Source organism: Lontra canadensis, unplaced genomic scaffold (genome assembly GCF_010015895.1).
Source record: "Lontra canadensis isolate GAN:19392208 unplaced genomic scaffold, GSC_riverotter_1.0 scaffold9, whole genome shotgun sequence".
Taxonomy (NCBI): domain Eukaryota; kingdom Metazoa; phylum Chordata; class Mammalia; order Carnivora; family Mustelidae; genus Lontra; species Lontra canadensis.
The window spans coordinates 11,265,273-11,284,045 of record NW_022631003.1 but is presented as its reverse complement, the minus strand read 5'-3'; the positions used below and the strand labels follow the sequence as shown (position 1 = coordinate 11,284,045).

General features: G+C 36.8%; 1 protein-coding gene across 14 annotated transcripts in view; it reads right to left on the bottom strand.

The window, feature by feature from the left end:
- The window catches only part of LOC116866117, a 198,799-nt gene that overhangs the window by 158,476 nt on the left and 21,550 nt on the right, over positions 1-18,773 (bottom strand). Inside the window, exon 2 of one of the 14 annotated variants that reach the window (XM_032854829.1) lies at positions 14,015-14,045. The exons of the other annotated variants lie outside the window; for them this stretch is intronic. Within the exon in view, the coding sequence (XP_032710720.1) occupies positions 14,029-14,045 (17 nt within the window). The 3' untranslated portion in view covers positions 14,015-14,028. Of the gene's footprint in view, positions 1-14,014; positions 14,046-18,773 lie in introns of those variants that run through there. 14 annotated transcript variants of the gene reach the window in all.

Genomic DNA, 18,773 nt, shown 5'->3' with positions numbered 1-18,773 from the left:
GTTAATATAATCATCTATCTCATTAACTAAAAATCTCACCTTCAGTCCCTAACTTCTAGCTTCTTCTGACAAGGAATAAGCTACAGAATATCTCTTCTTCAAAGCTGTACTTCCTGGGGGCGCCTGGGTGGCTCAGTGGGTTAAAGCCTCTGCCTTCAGCTCAGGTCATGGTCTCAGGGTCCTGGGATTGAGCCCCACATTTGGCTTTCTGCTCAGCAGGGAGCCTGCTTCTCCCTCTCCTTCTGCCTGCCTCTCTGCCTGCTTGTGATCTCTCTCTCTGGGTGTCAAATAAATAAATAAAATCTTAAAAAAAAAAAAAAAGCTGTACTTCCTATTCTTACTATATGCTTTATTCTTCATAAATAAAAAAAAAAATTTAAAGCACCACCTTTAAAGTCCTAAGAGATGCAATTTACTATTTCTCCTCAAAATTTGTAGATTCTGTTGCTATAAAATGCCCTTTCTTTGGCATTCTTTGAAATAAACGAGGCTTTGGGAAAAGTAATTGTTGTCATAGTTTTATTCTTTAACTAAATGTTATCTCTTGTGCTAAAGAAGAAGCCATGCATTGACATTCCCAGAACAGCACAATAAACATTGGTTTGATCATGAAACTGGGCATTGAAAACCACCTTGATTTTAGTAAGTTTCATTTAATTGGACCCATTGCAAGGATTCCAGGCTAAACTGCCTACTAGAAAGCTGTATTTAGAGACGGCAAATACAGCAGAGACATTGCCTCTGCTTTTTCCAGTGTTAAAACTACATGACAGATTTTGTAATGCCTACTCCTGGGAAGAAAACTCTGTGCCAAGGAAACTAATTGCTTTAATTCTTCAAATCAATGAGGTATGATCTATTAAATTACTGTTAATTAATATACACACAGAATATTTCACAATTTTTAAAGCTTGTTCTGTTTCTTTAACACTCTTGCACATTTATATAACATTAAATTTGCAACACAAACACCAAAATATGTCATTTACAACATAAGAGTGAATGAGATATATAATTTATCTTGTATATAGTTTATCATAATAGGTATAATGCTGCATATACTTATTTACTCATTTTTATTTATACTCTCTTTCCACAAAGCATTTAGATGATTACATAAAAATTTTGGTATGTACAATATAAAGACTGAGAGCCAACAATGATAGATATTAACAAAGCTATGTTTTGCCACAGGTGATTTTATTTGAAAGTTTCTACCATATTGCTTGAAAAAAAAAAAAAAGCAACCTCAATGTACTAAAGAATAGAATGTTAATAGGTAATTTAGTCAACAATCTACATTAGGTATTAGATATACAATGAAGATGTGGCTTAGCACAATATATCTTTATATTTTTCAGATTGACACATTATTAGCTACTTAGAAGGTTAGTCTTAATATCAGCTGGAAATATTAATTGCTACAGGGGCAACTGGGTGGCTCAGTCCATTAACATCTGACTCTTGATTTTGACTCAGGCCGTGATCTCAGGGTCGTAAGATGGAACCCTGCGTTGGGCCCTGTGCTGCGCTGGGCGCAGAGCCTGCTTAAAATTTTCTCTCTCCCTCTCTCTCCTTCATGCTCTCTTTCTGTCTCTCATAAACAAACAAACAAATAAATAAATAAAAACATTCATTGCTATATATTTAATTAGGTGAATCAGCATCATGGAGCCAAGTGGAGACTCTATGGAAAATTTAACTCCTTCCATCCCATGAAATTTCACCATCCCTTATCCTCCCCCCAAACATATTCAATCCTAGTAAAAACATTTATTTAAACCTTGCTTTAGCACCTTCTTTCAGCCAAGCCCAAGCCCTTCCTATGCAGAAATTTTGGAGCCACCACTAGCAATCTGCAAAATCATAGGTTTAAATATGATGGCCTCAGTTCAAATCGCTATTTGCTGCCAGATCTGTTTTCAAAGAGCAATGAAAGAAGGAAAGCACTCAAAGTTAAAAAAAAAAAAAAAATCTGGTAATTTAAAAATTGAAGTGAGAGTGGAGATGCTTATTAAAATAATTGAAATAGGGGGGTGCCTGGGTGGCTCAGTGTGTTAAAGCCTCTGCCTTTAGCTCAGGTCATGATCCTAGGGTCCTGAGATCGAGCCCCGAATCGGGCTCTCTGCTCAACAGGGAGCCTGCTTCCCTTCCTTTCTCTGTCTCTGCCTGCCTCTCTGCCTACTTGTGATCTCTGTCTGTCAAATAAATAAATAAATTCTTTAAAAAATAAATAGGTAGGGAGAGGGTGGTGGGGTTATGGACATTGGGGAGGGTATGTGCTATGGTGAGTGCTGTGAAGTGTGTAAACCTGGTGATTCACAGACCTGTACCCCTGGTGCTAATAATACATTATATGTTTATTAAAAAGATTTAAAAATTATTAAAAAATAAATAATAAATAAAATAAAATAATTGAAATAGACAAATATAAAGTCTAAGTAAAGAAAGACATGAAATTAATATAGATATAAAATCACCACTAAAATAGATCTAATATTGTGTTTTGGTGTTTTTAAGTAGCAGCCTGTGTTTATGGTTTGAGTTGTCTCAGGTTTTGAAATTGTTATGTATGTAAACACTTTTGTTGGAATTCCCACAGTTTCTCTACTTGGATCATATTTCTTTTTTTCTTCTGAATCTAGGATAATATTTAATAAGATCATGAATACCATGTCTTATTTATAACTTTAGTGGGGTGCTATTATTTATTTATTATGATTCTGTTATATAATGTGAAATATACATTACATGCACCTATAATCCTAAAACCATATGTATGTACATATACACTTTTAATCTAGTTTAACAATTATCCATGTATCCATAAGGTCCATATTTCTTCTAATTCTATCTGTTCTTCCTGAGTGATTTTTAATATTGTCATAATTTTAACTATACCTAAATGCTGCTGACTACCAAATCTGGGTGTTTAACAGAAACATCCAATTATCACACAATCTCATGCAACTATCTCCTAAAACTTCCTCTAGATGTGATATAGATTTCCTCAATCTCAACCTGCCCTAAATTGAACTCATGGTATCTTTCTTAAACCTATGCCTCCTCTTCTCATTATTCAAGTGTTGGTACCCAATCCACCTGATTACCAATTTTAGAAAGTTTGAATCTTTCCTACCCCTCACTCTCCCTACATTCAATCAATGATCAAGTTTTGTCAATCTCCTAAACATTTTTTTAATTCTTATCTTCCTCCTACTACTAAGCACAGGTCCTCTCCTAACTAGCCTCTCTGACATCAACTTTGTCCCTCTAAAATGTTTCCTACACTCCTGCCAGAGAGTTCTGGAATGCTACCGGTGTGTTCTAAAATGCAAACTTGTCCCATCACTGATCTATTTAAAACCCTCAGCGGCTCCCCAAAGATTTGTGCATTACTTCCCAAAGTGTGTTTCTCAGAACTCTAGTCCCCAAAGATGATATTTTATAAGTGTTTCATAGTCAGAAAACTGTATATTATGTCCCTGGAGAGTCACACTGTATATTAGCATATTTAAGCTTCTCACAGACTCTATGTTAAAGAAGCGTTTTCAATCCAATATTTTCCAAACTGCTTTCCCCACAGAATTCTCCCTAGGAACAAAATATTTCATCTTCTAGGGAAGCTCCTTAAAATGTCACATGAGGCCTTGAATGATCTGGAGTCTGCCTGACTCTTTGGCCATCATTATCCCCCCATTCCCCACACCCTTCTCTGTTCTCCAGTACCATTGAAGGATTGTTTCTTAGCCTTTGGCCCTAGCTCAAGCTGTTTCTTCTTCCTTCTATCCTTCTTTAAGACTTGTTTCGAAGTCTTAAAGAAGGCTTTGCCTAACCCCTGTGTACTTCCATGGCCCCCCATGCTTGCCTCTTTCAATACACTTACCACATCGTTACTGAATTCAACTACTTGTGAATCTTACTTTTACTTATACATCACTTAATATTTCTATTATCCCCTATTAGACTGTCAACCTCTTGAAGGCAGTGATTATGTTTTTATTTGTCTTTGTATCCCTAGCATAAGCACAATACTTGGCATTGAGTAAGACTAAACTGAAATAAATAATGCCTGGCCCACCTAGCAGGTACCCATTAATAAATCCCATGAATATCACTTGAATCAGAAGCAGGTTTCCCTCAACCATAAAGCCCTTGTTTGAAGGTCTATGAACATAAAAACAATTCTTTCAATAAGGATTTTTATCTGATGCATTTAATAAATTCCTCATAATCACAACTGTACCTTCACAGACATCGATGCTCCTTTTACTGTCTTACAGCACATATAATATTGTTGTTCTATAAATCTGAAGATTTGTGGCCTTTCACTGAATTTCTTTATGAGTTAAATCTTTCAGATACACAGAACTGAGTACGCAAAGGAAAGATGTGGTTTAGGATTCCCTGGATTGGTTCAGAAAAGGATATAGTGAGTAAATTAATGCTGACACAGTGCCCTCTGTCAAAATAGCATGCTGGTTTTCTCAGGAAAACGATCACGAACAGTGCATGTGCCATTTGGAGAAGTGCAGAGCACTCTAGATGGCTGTGGTACATCTGACATTTTTAAACAGCCCGACTTTCAGAATACAGAAGTGGAAAATCTTCTTCTGGGAGATAATCTAAAGTTGTTGCTTTTAAGATCCCAGGAGGCCTGGCTGGTTAAAAAGACTACTACTTCATTATAAGGCGTATCAACTTCTTAAAACTGGAGGCTAGATGGATGTTTCCTAAAAACCATGCTTCTTTTTCTTATAATTCTGTTCCCTTTTACTTATACATCACTTAATATTTCTATTACACTTCTGCAGAATAATCAAACTGCTACTTAACTATGACTCGATGAGAATGTGTATAGTTAGATCTTTTAACATTTCTGGGTAAGTCGACCTTTAATTTAAATATCTCTTGCAGGGGCGCCTGGGTGGCTCAGTGGGTTAAGCCTCTGCCTTGGGCTCAAGTCATGATCTCAGGGTCCTGGGATCGATCCCCACATCGGGCTCTCTGCTCGGCAGGGAGCCTGCTTCCCCCTCTCTCTCTGCCTGCCTCTCTGCCTACTTGGGATCTCTCTCTCTCTCTGTCAAATAAATACATAAAATCTTTAAAAAAAATAAATATCTCTTGCAATCTTTAATGGATTCCGACTATCATGAAGTAAGGTAGTTCCCACTTATTTGCTTATTTTGCTTTCCAAGGTTTAGTCACGTGCAGTCAACTGCAGTCCAAAAGCAGATGAATCTCACACATCCAGACATATTTTCATGGATTGTCAGAAGGTCCCTAGTAGCCTAATGCTACATCACAATACCTACATCGTTCACCTCACTTCATTTCATCACGTAGGCATTTTATCATCTCACATCAGCACAAGAAGAAGGGTGAGTACAGTACAATAAGATATTTTGACCGAGAGACCAAATTCACATAACATTTATTACAGTATATTTTATAATTGTTCTATCTTATTATGAGTCGTTGTTAATCTTTTACTGTGCCTAATTTATAAATTAAATTATCATATGTATGTATAGGAAAAATCATAGTATATAGAGAGTTTGGTACTATTTGTGGTTTCAGGCACCCACGGGGGTCGGGGGTGGGGGTTGAAACACATTTCCCGTAGATTAGGGGAGGCTTCTTTAAAAGTATCTGCTGAAAAGGGAACCTCAGTTACTCCACCCAGCTGTGCAGGGAGAGTCTACCTCTGGTCTAATGGCATATGATTTCTGAAAGAATCTCACTACGTAGCAATCACAAGTGCTGAATTTTATCATGACATTACTTAAATAGTGGGGAATTGACTACTATATGCAATGATAACGACGGGGGAGAATTCTAACCCTTCAAATTCCAAAAATATGGGAGAACAATGAAAAATTGAACAGCCCTCGCTCTGGTCCCCTCAGACATAAGAACACTCACAGGATTATAAAAGAAGCCTCATCTTGACCACCTGGCCATGAGTTATAGCTGTGACCTCGATGCTCTTTCCTAGACCTAGAAATTAGCAAGGATTTATTAAGAAAAAAATCTGTTTTTTCTAGATGAAGCAGCAGAGAGAAAAGCATAATAGACAACAGAAGGCAGAAATGGCAATTTCCTTCTCTTACTCTCTCTTTTTCAATACTTCCTCTTTTGTCTTTAATTTAAATGGGATCCTGAGGATACTACCAACACCCTCACATTGTACTCACAGTCCCTTTTATACACAATTCATCTCTTTACTTGGTTATTTTGCTACCACTGCAAATTCCACACCAAAAATATTTATATTTCCGGGGTGCCTAGGTGGCCTAGTGGGTTAAAGCCTCTGCCTTCAGCTCAGGTCATGATCTCAGGGTCCTGGGATCGAGCCCCGCATTGGGCTCTCTGCTCGGCGGCGAGCCTGTTTCCTCCTCTCTCCCTCTCTGCCTGCCTCTCTGCCTACTTGAGATCTCTGTCTGTCAAATAAATAAATAAAATCTTTTAAAAGAATATTTATATTCCCAATATAATAATGGAAATCTTCCTACTTATAGGTTTCAAAATGGAAGATGTATGTAATGTAATATAAAATGTACGTAAGTGCATAGTTGTACCTTTTTGTTTGGGGTCTTCTTTTTCTCTACACCATATTATAATCCTATATCATTGTGTAAACTGTTATAATTCCCATTTTCTTTTTTAGTCATTATCATTTTCAGTGACTTTCCTATCCCTAGAATTTCTGGGACTCATTTCCGTTCCAAGCTGTTAGGTTTTTTCCGAAATGAAGTCCCGCTGCATCTTCCCTGGCATACATGTCTAAACTCGTATTTACTTTATTTTACTTCTCAGCCCTCATTCACATTGACAGTGCCTCCCAATTTAGGTCACCAAATGGACTTCATTATCATGTTCTTTGCCTTCTTAGAGTCTAGATAAAGAATTAAATGTCCAATAGAATAAACATGACCTTATTTTGACTCCTGTGGCACTCAGCCAGGCATCTTGACACAACAGGCTCATCTTACTCTTTGTCTGCCAAAAGTATTGCCCAAATCACTTGAAGCAAGATTTCATACTATAAACATCATTTGATATAAAAAAATGTTTCAGGGCCCAACGAAGCAGCAACCTATATTCCCTTCTTTTATTTAGCTATTTTAGGAGGAAAAAATTATTTAGTAGAGTTGACATAATCCACTTTCTACAAAAGAAAGCATGATTTAAGATTCTAATTCACCTATTGTTTACCCATTTTTTCCCGGTGTTTGATGTCAGACCTGCAGGATCTTGCTTTTGGTTTTTGCCTTGCTTTGTTTGATGTTTTTAATGGGCTTTGAAGGTGTATACCTAACAACTGGACTTGGGGCAATGTGTTATTGTGGAAACCCATTAGATTAGCAGCTAAAAGATCTGAGTTCTAATCCTGACTCTGCTATTATTATGCACAGTCTTGGTTAAGTTAATCAAATGTCAAGACTTGAATCTTTTTTATTTGTACAATGAAGGGGTTAAATTTCAATTTATTAAGTCCCTCCATATTCTGAATCTCTGACTTTGTGTGTGTGTGTATTTAAGAATTCCTTCCTTTGGACTGCTCCTGGAAGAAGACTGAACAGAGGCTGACAATGCAACTTGCCTTATAAGCCTTTGAAAGGCTCATCTGGCAAAAGCATCTGCAGATCTCTGTCTTCTCTCTCATCTAGTTTTAAATTTCATCCAAAGAGCTGTCACCATGTGGGATAGCCAAGGAATAAGAGGTATAATCTTTGGAAGGCCCTGATCAACTAGCATATATATTTTTCCCTGGTATGGTATACTCACTCTGTCCCTCTATTAGGTATGAATTTCTTCAACTACTGAGGCAACTCTTTGGAATTTGAAGGTGTGAAGGGCAAAATAATAAAAATATCTTGCCTATGTAAAGAACAGTAGGCTTTACAAAGGACTTTGATGTCTATCTTAATGAAGGAGCAAGCGGCAAGGAACCATGGGAATAAATGGTCATTGACAAATGCCACTTGAAGGAGAATACAAGCTTAGTAGCTACTGCATGCAAGTAAGCCTATTGAATGAATAAATTTTGGATGATTCTTGCATCCCCATTTGGTATTCTCTCTCCTCTTTTTCTTTTACTCTCCCTCTACCCACTTACCAACCCGATAAGGTGCCCAGTATCTTTTTTTAAAAAAAGATTTTATTCATCCATTTGACAGACAGTTATCACAAGTAGGCAGAGAGGTAGGCAGAGAGGGAGAGGGGGAAGCAGGTTCCCTGCCGAGCAGAGAGCCCGATGTGGGGCTTGATCCCAGGACCCTGGGAACATGATCTGGGCTGAAGGCAGAGGCTTAACCCACTGAGCCACCCAGGTGCCCCAAAGTGCCCAGTATCTTCACCCTGCCACTGAACTTTCTAGAACACCCCACCACAGAATTCTTCCCAGAATTACACTACATATATATTAAAATGAAATACGTTTAATATGCATATTAAATACAAATTTCATTTTTATTTTGTTGGCTAACTGAATATAAATTTTTTAAAAACCACATATTTAAATACATAATAGGAGCACCTGGCTGGTTCAGTCAGTGGAACATGTGACAGTTGCACTTGGGGTTATGAGTTTGAGCCCCACGTTGGTGCAGAAATTACTTAAGAATGAAATCTTTAAAAAAACAAGTATCAACGATATGCAGTCTACACAAGATGTGCTTTAAATACAGACAAATGGATTTAAAGTAAAAAAGATGAAAAAAAGGTACCCCATGCAAACAGTAAACACAAGAAAGCAGGAGATTTTGTATTAATATCGACAAAATAGACTTCAAGGAAAGGAGTATTACTAGGGTCAAAAAGGGATACTTCCTCATGATCAAGGATCATTAGGAAAATATGACAATTATGAATATATATGTAGTGTGATGGACAGCGAATTCTCAGTGAAAACTCCATTTTAGGGAAAGAGAAGCATGAATTTTGAGTAGAGAGCTAGCCATTTCTGCCACAGGTAGATTACCTACCCTCTCTGTAAAATAGGGTAATACTTTATAGGGTGGTGGTGAGAATTAAATGACTGCCTCGGGCGCCTGGGTGGCTCAATCATTAAGTATCTGCCTTCGGCTCAGGTCATGATCCCAGGGTCCTGGAATTGAGCCCCACATTGGGCTCCCCGCTCTGTGGGAAGCCTGCTTCTCCCTCTCCCACTTCCCCTGCTTGTGTTCCCTCTCTTGCTGTGTCTCTCTCTGTCAAATAAATAAATGAAATCTTTAAAAAAAAAAAAAAAGACTGCCTCTAGTAAGCATTTAATCATGTGGTTTATGTTGATGCTACTGTTACTTTCCTCTTGTGGCAGACTGTACAAGGATTCACTGAGGAAATATTCACTGAGGAAAGGCTCAGGTAAAATAGGCACTCTTCACAGGGAAAGGAATCCCTGAAGAAGTGCTGAAGCGAACAGAATCCACCCCTCCCCCCAAGTATTATTACAGGATCAAAGACATGACAGTGGGATCCAAGAGAGGAAAAAAAAATGTTACAGATGGTTAGGGTTGAGGGAGGTGGGTAAAAGAGAATTTGGATCTGGAGAGAGACTAGAGAGAGAATTTGTATAATGAAAAGATTGTTTACTTTGTGCTGTGAAATGATGCCTTCTCCTCCATTTGTCATGAAAACATCCACAAAATCTATGTTACTCACCAGATTGGTTAGGATAAAATTCAGCAGAGTAATAGAAACTTCAGAGAGCAATGTCATAAACAAGACAGATGTTTCTTTCTCACATAAAAGGAGACAAGAGATGGTTCAGGGCTGGTATAATAGCTCTACACCATACCAAGATGCCTTCAGTTTTCTGTTGTTTTGCCTTAGGTACAGCCCTTGACCTCTTGATCCAACGTGAACTTTGGAGCACCAGTCACAACAACTATATTCCAAGCAGCAGTATCAAAGAAGGGAAAGAATGGGTATTCACTCTTTCTTTTTCAAGATTTTCTAGAAATACCACACCATACTTCCTCTTAAAACTCAGTGGTCAAGAACTCATCACATAGCCACGCCTAGTAGAGATTTAGGTTAGGAAGCATAGTCTGTTAGCTGGACCAACAAAATGCCCAACTAAAATTCAGAGTTCTCTTACTGAAGAAGGGAATTTATCAATGCTTATAGATTGTATTGATAGGTATGCTATTTGCATATGTTTATGTGTGGAAAAAAAGACGTGCATGAGAGGTGGGTCTTTCCAGCACAAAATAAAAGGCTATCAACGGGAGCCAGTTTCATAAGAGTCAGGTCATTAAAAAAGTTGTTTCCCTTTCTTTGAATTCAATTTTTATTTCAGTTCTAAGCTAACAATTATTCCATGTAAGTTTGTATCTTACTCTTAGCTCTCCAATTATATTTGGTTTCACTGAAGGTTTGGTAGGCCTATAGGTCCCGCGTAGGGCATCAAGAAACAAACTGTATCCAGGCAGTACTGGAGTGCAACAATAAACTTTTTATATGGTAGTGGGTTAGATCAAGTACCACCCTTCACCCAGCCTAATGTTACAGAGGTGTACCGTTCTCAAACTATTTGATCTGATTCCTCATGAGCTGCCTCAATTATTGAACTTGGACATTTGTGAAGTATGAGAAAGGCAGTAGGGAGCTGCAACCAGTCATTTGTACCCCTAGCACTGTTTGTTTCATAGTTTAATGGTAAACTAAAATGAAAGTAGTTTAAACTGAGTCATCATCTCATCATTCTTTGATCTTGGATTGGATTTTATAAACTGGCTCAGGTTCTGAAGAAAAAGATATGATCAGACCAAAAAGAAAAGCTGATGATGCTTCAGCTCTGTTCAACACTCCTACTTAAGGTTATCATTCAGTGTCATTCGTCCTTTCATTCAACAAATATTCACTGAGCACTGACGATGTACTAGGCACTGTGCTCAGTGCTAGGAGTATAGCAAAGAACAAGTTCTCAAAGGTCATACCAGAAAGGCCTTTCCTGAAAATTCCATCCAAAGTAGTTTCCCTCAACCACCCTGTATTCTCTCCCTCTGCCTTTTGTTTTATTCATATCAACTTTCAGCAACCTATTTGTCACTTTTTCTTTTTAGTCTTAACTCTATGTTCCATGAGGGCCAGAATATCCCATCTGTTTCTTTCAGCATTGTATCCCCAGTGTCTAGCAGTGTGTTACATAAACCATTAAATATTTGACTAACATAATGGACCCTGAATTTATATTGATGGTTTTCTGATCAGGGTTCAGAATTCAAAATAAATTCCTCCAAAAAAAAAAAAAAAAAAAAAAGCTTTGAGAAAAATCTCTTTAATAATTGAATCATTTAGGGGCACCTGGGTGGCTCAGCGGGTTAAAGCCTCTGCCTTTGGCTCAGGTCATGATCCCAGGGTCTTTGGATGGAGCCCAGCATTGGGCTTTCTGCTCAGTGGGGAGTCTGTTTACCTCCCTCTCTCTCTGCCTGCCTCTCTGCATACTAGTGATCTCTGTCTGTCAAATAAATAAAATCTTAAAAAAAAATTGAACCATTTAGTTAGTAAATCAAGTCATCATTTTCCACAATAACTCTAATAACTAGTATGTGCTTTATATAAAACAAGTTAATTATCCTAATCTCCCAATATAATTCTTATTTTTGTTGCCAAATACTGTTAGATTTGATTTACCAGTAGGTGGCGCTCCAGAGTAAAGCTGAACATACTGCTATTACCCACCCTCTCTAACTCAAACCCTCCACCCAAGACTTTCCTTAATTCGTTATTGATTAATTGGTAAGAGGTTATCGATGGGAAAAGTCTTCCATATTTTTCTTTCTAATAAATTCTTCACACTCTTACGTGGCATTTAGATAATTCTTTTTTTTTTTTTTCCTAAGATTTTGTTTATTTATTTGACAGAGAGAGAGCACAAGTAGGCAGAGCGGCAGGCAGAAGGGAGAAGGAGAAGCAGGCTCTCCATTAAGCAGGGAGCACAGTGCGGGGCTTGATCTCAGGACTCTGGGATCATGACTCGAGCTAAAGGCAGCCGCTTTAACTGACTGAGCCACCCAGGCGCCCCTAGATAATTTTTGTTGCCGGAGAATCCCTAGACAAACTCAGATGTGCCATACAAAAAATTCTAAGAGTTAAAAGTAAAAACTTTCATGTTGCATTCCAGCAAAATTTAGAGCTGAAGAGAGGTGAAATGTAAAAGCAAGATCAAAGGAAAGGAGAAAGAAAATTGTCTCAACTCGTTTAGAGATCTGACAAACTTGAATTAAGTGACAGGCAGTCTAGGTTATCAAATTAAAAAGTTCTCCAAAAACAATTTCACTAAGACCTCCCTATTACATCAAATGGTCAGAATACGCAATTTCACACATATTCACTATCATATTAGCTGTTTTATAGAAGTGTGATTGTAAAGTTTTGTATGTATGCATATGGGAAGTATCGTATATGAGACTTATGAAGCACTCTAATATATGTTAGCTTATTTCATATTTGATCTTCACATCAATCCTGTCAAGCATGGTAAATTTTTTTATGATCATATTAAAGCTGACTCAGAGAGATTAGGTGATTTAAGTGAGGTAATTAGCTACTAAGTTGCACAACAGGAAATAGAACACAAAACTTTTGACGACTGCAATGGTCATTTTTCCTATATCATGTTAACCTTTCCTTTTATGCATCTAAGATTTCTTCTATAGTATTTAAATTGCAGTCACAGATTTGGCTTTTACATTTCGGAAAGAAATTTTACAGATACATAATTAGTATACTAGTTTTAAAAAATTATGCATTCAGATTTAAGGAAAAACAAAATCTCTCTATTCCCCCTCCAAAAAGTCTCTCAGACTCTGCTTAAAATTTCCATAACAGCCATTCTTGCAGGCTGAAGGTACTAACAAATTCTGGGGGGAAAAAAGTAACATAAACCATTTTCACCCAATATTTTAGCAAGAATTAGTTTATTCCATTATCAACATTAATTACTTAGCAAAAGCCTAGGAAAATAAGGCAGAAGACTTGGCAATTTTGTTGGAGAGAGTAGAACATGGTCATTAGAAGACTCTGGAAAGAAACAAGACACCAAAGAGTATATACTGAATGATTCCACTTTTGGAAAATTCAAGAATAGGCAAAGTTAGTCCATGGGGAGAGGTATCAGAGCAGGCTTTACCTTTGGAAGATTATCTCTAGGAGGAAGCATAAGGGAGCCTTCTGAGCTCAGAATATTCTGATGATTTTTACACAGTTTATCAGAAGTCACAGAACGATATATTTAAGTGTGTGTATTTCTCTATATGTAAGTTACATCTTGTTTTAGAAAATAAGTTTTTTAAAAAGCAAGAGTTCTGAAGTCGGACAGATCTGATCAACCAACGGTCTGCCATTTATTGGTTTTAAGATTCTACATGTACTTAACTTCTTTGAGCCACAGAAACCTCATCTGGAAAACTGGGTGATCATAATAGCTACTTTATGGGTTGTTGCTTGGATTAAGAGAGCTGGCACACTTAGTGTTCAATAACTTTAGCAGTCAAGATTATCATTGTTCTTATTACTAATATGAATAGGAGACAAAAGAGAGGAGCCGCCTTCCACACATAAGACTAGATTAAGTGGACTATCACAAAATGGCAACCCTGAAAGCTTGTAGACAGAATTAATGCATGTTGCCTAAAACTTGAGAGATAGTGCCAGAATAATCTGGTAAATTTAGGCTCTTGAAGCCAGATTACCTGGGTTTGAATCTAGACTCTACCACTTCCTAGGTGTGTGACACTGTCCAAATTCCTTTGCCTCTATATGAAAAATGGGGATATTATTATCTACTTTATATAATTTTTGCAAGGGAAAGATATATGGAGAAAGGGGAAAAATAGTAACTTTGTTTTAGAACTAGAAATTTAAATACCTGTAGAGGGGCGCCTGGGTGGCTCAGTGGTTTAAAGCCACTGCCTTCGGCTCAGGTCATGATCCAAGGGTCCTGGGATTGAGCCCTGCACAGGGCCCTCTGCCCAGCAGGGAGCCTGCTTCCCCTTCTCTCTCTGCCTGCCTCTCTGTCTACTTGTGATCTCTAACTATCAAATAAATAAGTAAAAAATCTTTTTAAATATATAAATACCTGTAGAATATTTACCACTAAGATAAAATGACAGCAGTAAGTCTTTCATCTTGGCTGGGTCATTCTTAACATTTATGTCTCAGTTTAAAAATCATATATTAAGATGGGACACCTGGCTGGCTCAGCTGGTGGAGCATGTGACTCCTGATCTCAGGGTTGTGAGTTTGAGCCCCATGTTGCGTGTAGAGATTACTTAAAAATAAAATCTTAAAAATAAATAAGTAAAAAATAAATAAATATCATATACTAAGAGAAGTCTTCCTAACTATTCTATCTAAAGTAGCGTTTAAGTTTCCCAGGGTTGCCATTAAAAATGAACACAAATTGGGTGACTTAAAACAACAGAAATTTGGGGAAGTAGGTGGAGGGATGGGGTAATTGGGTGATGGGCATTGGGGAGGCCATGTGAGCACTGGGTGTTATATGCACTATATGATGAATTATTGAACTCTACATCTGAAATGAATGATGTAATATAGGTTGTCTAACTGAATTAAACAAACAAACAAACAAAAAAACCGGAAATTGGCTCTCACAGTTCTGGAGTCTAGAAATCTGAAATCAAGGCCCTTGTTCTCTCCCAGGGCTCTAGGAAAGAATCTTTCCTTGCTTCTTCTAGCTTCTCGTGGTTGCTGGCAATTTTTGATGTTCTTTGACTTTTAGATCATCACTTCAATCTATCTCCTTTATATAGTTTGCTTCCGTTTATCTGTGTCTTCATTTTCTCTTTCATAAAGACAGGAGACATTGGATTAGGATCCACCCTAATCCAATGTGATTTTATCTTCACTAATCCTATCTGCAAAGACCCTATTTCCAATAAAATCACACTTTGAGATTCTGGGTGGACATGAACTTTTGAGGAACACATTTAATCTAATACAGGTAACTTTTACTAATAAGACAACAATAAAGCAGCCCAATACACAATAACCATCCTTTACTAAAAACTTACTTTCTTTATAGCATAATTTGATTTTTTCACTTCTTTATTATCTGCCTCTACCAACCAGAATCTAAGCTTCATCAAGGTGGGAATCAAGGTAGTGCCTGGCATTCAGTTGAGGTTCAAAAATATTTGAGATAAATTAATTAGTTGATTTTGACTAGGAGAAATAAGGAAAGACAATTCAGGATAAAATAAAAAGTTCTTTGCTATTGCCCTAGGAACTTTCTTACCACTTCCAAGTCATATTTTTACCGTGATTGATAGATAACCGAAATAAATCAGTTGAGTACTCAAGAGGTAAGCTGATCAACCAAGTCTTCCAGCCACAACATGGGGGATTTAAATGACATCCCGAGTCCTGGGATTTATAAGCATTCCCTCAGAGGTCATGGCGATATTGGGAGAGGAAATTGGACAGGGAACAAACAGCCTCTACCTCCCACTTGCACCCTTGCTTCAATCATTCTCATTTATTTTATGTAGTTTTGTTTGGGGAAAAGACATAGTTTTTTGTTTGTTTGTTTGTTTGTTTTAAGTGTAAAAATCACGGATCTATAGGGAAGCAAACAGTTCATCAGTTTGGGTTTTCCTCTTATTTCGTATAAGTAGATATTCTCTTTATTATTATTATTATTATTATTTACATTTAAAACAATTTTAATTAACATATAATGTATTATTTGTTTCAGGGAGTAGATATTCTCTTACAGTAAAAATAATTAATTGCTATTTGGTATTGCCTTCTTGATAATGAGAGCTAATGTATATCTTCACACTTAACCTTGGAGAGTTTAGTTGAGTTTTAAGAGTAAAGCAATCTTTTGATTGGTTGATTTTTTTTTTTTAACTCACAAAAAACACTTTCAATCCACACCACCGATATGTAAATTCACTCTGGTTTTTGAATCCCAACCACTTACATAGTGTTGTATAGCTAAAAGAGCATGAGTTTAGGAGTCAGAATTAAAAACTGGGTTTGAAATTATCTTAGTTATTTCCTATGTGCGATCCTAGGCAAGTCTTTTCTTTTAGTTTTCTTATCTGCAAAATAGGGTTAATGATACCTACTTCGTAAGATTATTATGAAAATTACAGAAACAAATTATGTAAAAGCACCTTTCACATAGCAGGTACCAAATAAATGTTAGTTTCTTTCCCTCAAATAGTATATTCAGAGCTTTTTAAAAGGACTTGTCATTACTCTTTTCCTAATTTCACCTTTCTCATGTTGAAAAAAGTTGGTATCCTATTTATTATTCAATAAAGTTAAAATTTTGCTTATATTTTCCTTCCTATATATGTCTAATTAAAAGTTATCTTAAATCAGTAAGTGGTTAAAGGTCTTTTTAAAAACATAATTCAAAGAGATTAAATAATAGATGATTTACAGCTCAAAGAATATACATTGTCTATCTTGATTTACACATGACTTTTTGAAACTGGCATAAATACCATGAGTGGGCGTAATGCTCTATAAACAGATGGATGTGAATGCTCAGGTGCCAAAAACCCAGCCTGGCTACAGTTCATGTAGAATGTTAAAATGGTGACAATTGTTGTAACTGGTCATCTGTTCCTAGTAATAACTAAGTCTATCAGAAATAGAAAACAAGTTCTGAAATACAGAATGTTCATTCAAACTTGAGCAGTAATTTATAAATATTTCATATTCAAATATTTTTTGATATTTTAAGCTCTATCAATGCACATCTGATGTAGACACTCTTCTTTCCGTGGTTGTAGCTGAAAAAAATACCAACATAAGGCGTGCCTGGCTGGCTCAGTCTGTAGAGCATGTAATTCTTGATCTTGAGGTCATGAGTTTAAACCCCATATTGGGTATAGAGATTTCTTAAAAAAAATATATCAACTTAAGTTGTTGGTTTATAAATAGTCTGGCTTTTCTAGTTTCTCCTTTCTAGTTCAAATTCAGCAGAGTAATTATTAAAATCAACAGGCAGAGATCCCTAAATTATATAGTAATTATATTTGCAAAGATAGAACAATGAGGATGTTCATTGTAATGGTATTTATAATGGAGAAAAAACGGAAAATACTTAAATGGTCAACAACAGAAGACTGATTAAATAAATTGTTCTATCTATACAATGGCTAAATTATGCTATATCTACGCTACAGTATGCAGCCACTAATATTATGTGGTAGAAAATATTTAAATGGGAAATAATCATCATCCTTTTCCATGAAAATGCATAACATAAATAATTATACAAATTAATGTTTCAATCAATAATAAACTAAATAGATTTGGGAGCTCTTTATTCTACTTTATTCTGTATTCAGAATCTATTTCTCATCACCTTCTCTACTATTGCTCTGGTCCAAGTCATTACCTCCGTTAACCTGGACTATTGGCATCCTGACTGGCCTCCTGGCTTCCGCTTCTTGACCCGCTCAGTCAGACCTGAACAAAGTAAATCATGTCCCCTCTCTGCTCTAAATCCTCCAATGGCTTATTATCTCAGTTAAAGTAAAAGTCAAAATTACCGAAATAACTTGCAAAGACTATGTCATTGAAGCCTGTACCTTTCTCCACAAGACTCTCTACTCTCACCTCATGACCTCTCTTAGCTTGTCTCCTACTGCGCTACCACTTGCTCTTTCTTTTCCAGTCTTATTGGATTTCTTGCTGGACCTTGAATACCCTAGGACTTGGCATTTATAGTTTTCTATTGCCTGGAATGTTCTTCTCCCAGATCATTAATGGCTCATAGTATTTCTTTCTCCACCTTTACATTTAGTCAGCTTTTCAGAGAGGACATCCTTTTATTCTATTTATTATTATAAGACTCCCCCTGCACACACACTCATGCCCTGAACTCCCCATGTTCCTTCACTGCTTTCTCTTTCTTCCTAGTACTAACCACATCTAACATAACAAAGTTTTGCTTATGTATTAGTGTCTATGGCCTGCCTCACTCTCTTCCAGAGTTGATTCCATAAAGCAGCTTTGCTGCCTGAGTTGTGCTAACTGAGGTAGCTCCATCTGGCACATAGTAGATTTCTAGAGACAGGGTAATATAAGAAGACATTTCATTCAGTGATCCAGTTTCTCAAGGCCAAGAGTAAGTTGTAAAATTCAAGAGAGCAATTTAGGAGGCTTGAAACTTAAGTTCTGTATTCAGATAGCCATTATTATTATTATTTTTTTTTTTACAAAGAACTGTCATAATGAGAATTTATCTGTTTATCAATCTCATCCACTAATTAGAAGTCTACAAAAAATCAAGTTAGGGCACCTGGATGAGTCAGTAAGCTAAGTGTCTGCCTTTGGCTCAGGTCATGATCCCAGGGTCCCGGGATCGAGTCCCGCATCAGTCTCCGCATCAGTCTCTCTCTCATCAGCTCTCTCAGGAGAGCCTGCTTCTCCCTCTGCTTGCCTCTCCCTTTGCTTGTGCCCTCCCTCTCTGTCTCTCTTTCTCTCTGACAAATAAATACATAAATACATAAACAAATAAAATCCTTAAAAAATAATAAAAATAATTTTAAAAATCAAGTGAGTTTGGCTTTCTTAACTGTTGCAAAAGTTTTTAAGGAGAGAAGGGGTAGTAAATCTGTTGTAACAGATTAAGTTTAAAGGTTCTTGGTCAAATTCCCGTTTCCACATTATAAGAATATGTAAACTACAAAAACTTGGTTAAGCACATTGGGATTTACCTGCTGTACTTTTTAGGTTCTATAGTCATAAGCTTGTCTGACAAATGTGAAATGTGT